This window comes from Pygoscelis adeliae, unplaced genomic scaffold (assembly GCF_000699105.1).
Source record: "Pygoscelis adeliae isolate BGI_AS28 unplaced genomic scaffold, ASM69910v1 Scaffold483, whole genome shotgun sequence".
Taxonomy (NCBI): Eukaryota; Metazoa; Chordata; class Aves; order Sphenisciformes; family Spheniscidae; genus Pygoscelis; species Pygoscelis adeliae.
Genome location: NW_008824379.1, coordinates 1,064,796 through 1,066,588, shown reverse-complemented (window position 1 = coordinate 1,066,588; position 1,793 = coordinate 1,064,796). Strand labels below are relative to the sequence as shown.

The window sequence follows — 1,793 nt, the reverse complement described above, 5'->3', positions numbered from 1 at the left end:
AAGAATTGGATTAGGACAGCAAAGGAATTAATAAAGACAGCATGGCCTCGCAGCATCTCTCAACCCTAGAGGTATTTATGGTGGCCTCAGCATTTCCCTAGTGAACGTGAATTTTAAGGGGAAATTAGATGCAGCTGGACACATTTATTCCTAACACAGAGGTAGTCCTAAATAAAGCTTTCCTGTTCTAGTCGCTTGCCAAAGAAAACGCTGCATTTGTACACTACAGAGCACAGCTCCTTTCATCTGGTTGCTCACCTCCTGCTTCTTTCTCCACCTGCCTGAAGCACTCTCCTTCCCTCTTTGCTGATAGCCCATCACCACAAAAAAAAGGAATGAAATTAGGGAATGGGAAAGTTAGGCAAGATGCAGGAAAGGGACAGAAACTCTTCTCAAGTCATCTGCAAACAGGTCTTTCCGCAGCCTGGTCCCTGCCCTGGAGCAGGGCCATGTCCAGGAACAGGCTGCTGCCACCAGCTACCTGGGATCTCAGGTAGGATTCCGAGCCCCGCAAAATACAATTATTTATGCTACCTATTTGGGTCTGCAAGCCCAAGATAGCCCCTCCTGCAAGCAGAGAAGTTTGAGAATAGCTGCATTAGAAGCATGCCTCAGCCACGAGTCTTCAGCAGGGTTACAAAAACAGTCTGGTTTTGATCTGCCCTGCCACTGCTAAGATGTGCTGATGAAAGCAGTAGACTCTGTCACAGGGGGCTTCAAACCTATGATTATCATTTAGCTTCCTTTAATACAACAGTCACACCATTCTCACCAAATTGGAAGTAACTTAGTTCAAATACTCAAGTGCACCAAAAAAAAAAAGCATCCTCCTAAGACTGCACATTTGCATGTACAGGGCTTGACACGCTGCTCAGGATGCCCTCATCAGAAAGGCTGAGGGATGCTTTGGCTTTTGGGGGTGAGGTTGTTTATTGGGGTTTTTAGTTTTTTGGGGTTTGTCTTTTTTTTTTTTTGAGACTAGTTCCCCCTAGAGGACCACTGACGCAGCATACAGCTGAATAAGCTGGGACTCGCTGAGGAGCGGAGATCGCAGTCTTTACAGTGAACCCAGTTGGCTGAACAATAATCCCTTACTTCAGCCCACTGGAAGAAAACTAATAGAAGCATCAGATTTTTGCATTAAAAAAAAGTCTTCCCTCAATTGTCAAAAGCTGAATAGCAGGGAAGGAAATGGTCAATAGCATGAACTCTTTTTTCCTTTGTTAATTATGAAGGTATAAAAATCTTACAAATAAAAAAAACCAATTAAATACCTGGTTGGGCTCATTCAATACCCAGCCAAAGGTTTTGACCCCAAAGGCTGCTTCATGAGTAGACACATCCAGACATGTGACAGGCTGACCATAGACAGAATGGAGGATTTTGCCAGGATCTTCTGCTTTCAGGAGATAGACAATGTCTTCTGCAGCTGCTACTGTGACTGGACTCCCCGTAACATCTGGAACCAGATTAAGGAAGTTGACCTAAAAAGAGCAGACTTAATTTTTATTACAACCAAAAATTCTTTTAGATCACTACTGCCACACTCTAAACTGAACAAACTACTGATGTGTTGTTATCACCTATCTTGAATCATCCCAATTACGGATTAATTTCAGACAAAGACAAAGTATCAATTTTATTTCTGAACTTTTGCAAGTTTAGCTCCTATGATGAAATCTAGCTCACAGTCTTTAGAATGAGCCCATTTAAAAAACTAATCAGAATACAGCAGAACACACCAAAACTTCACCTCAAAGAAAGGAGGGGGGGTTGATTTCCTGGTTTTCTTG

The 1,793-nt window shown here is 42.8% G+C and overlaps 1 protein-coding gene across 1 annotated transcript in view; it reads right to left on the bottom strand.

The window, feature by feature from the left end:
* FBXW8 (F-box and WD repeat domain containing 8) overlaps positions 1-1,793 on the bottom strand; it is a 52,331-nt gene that overhangs the window by 17,150 nt on the left and 33,388 nt on the right. Inside the window, exon 9 of the mRNA XM_009320206.1 lies at positions 1,275-1,484. Within this exon, the coding sequence (XP_009318481.1) occupies positions 1,275-1,484 (210 nt within the window). The remainder of the gene's footprint in view (positions 1-1,274; positions 1,485-1,793) is intronic.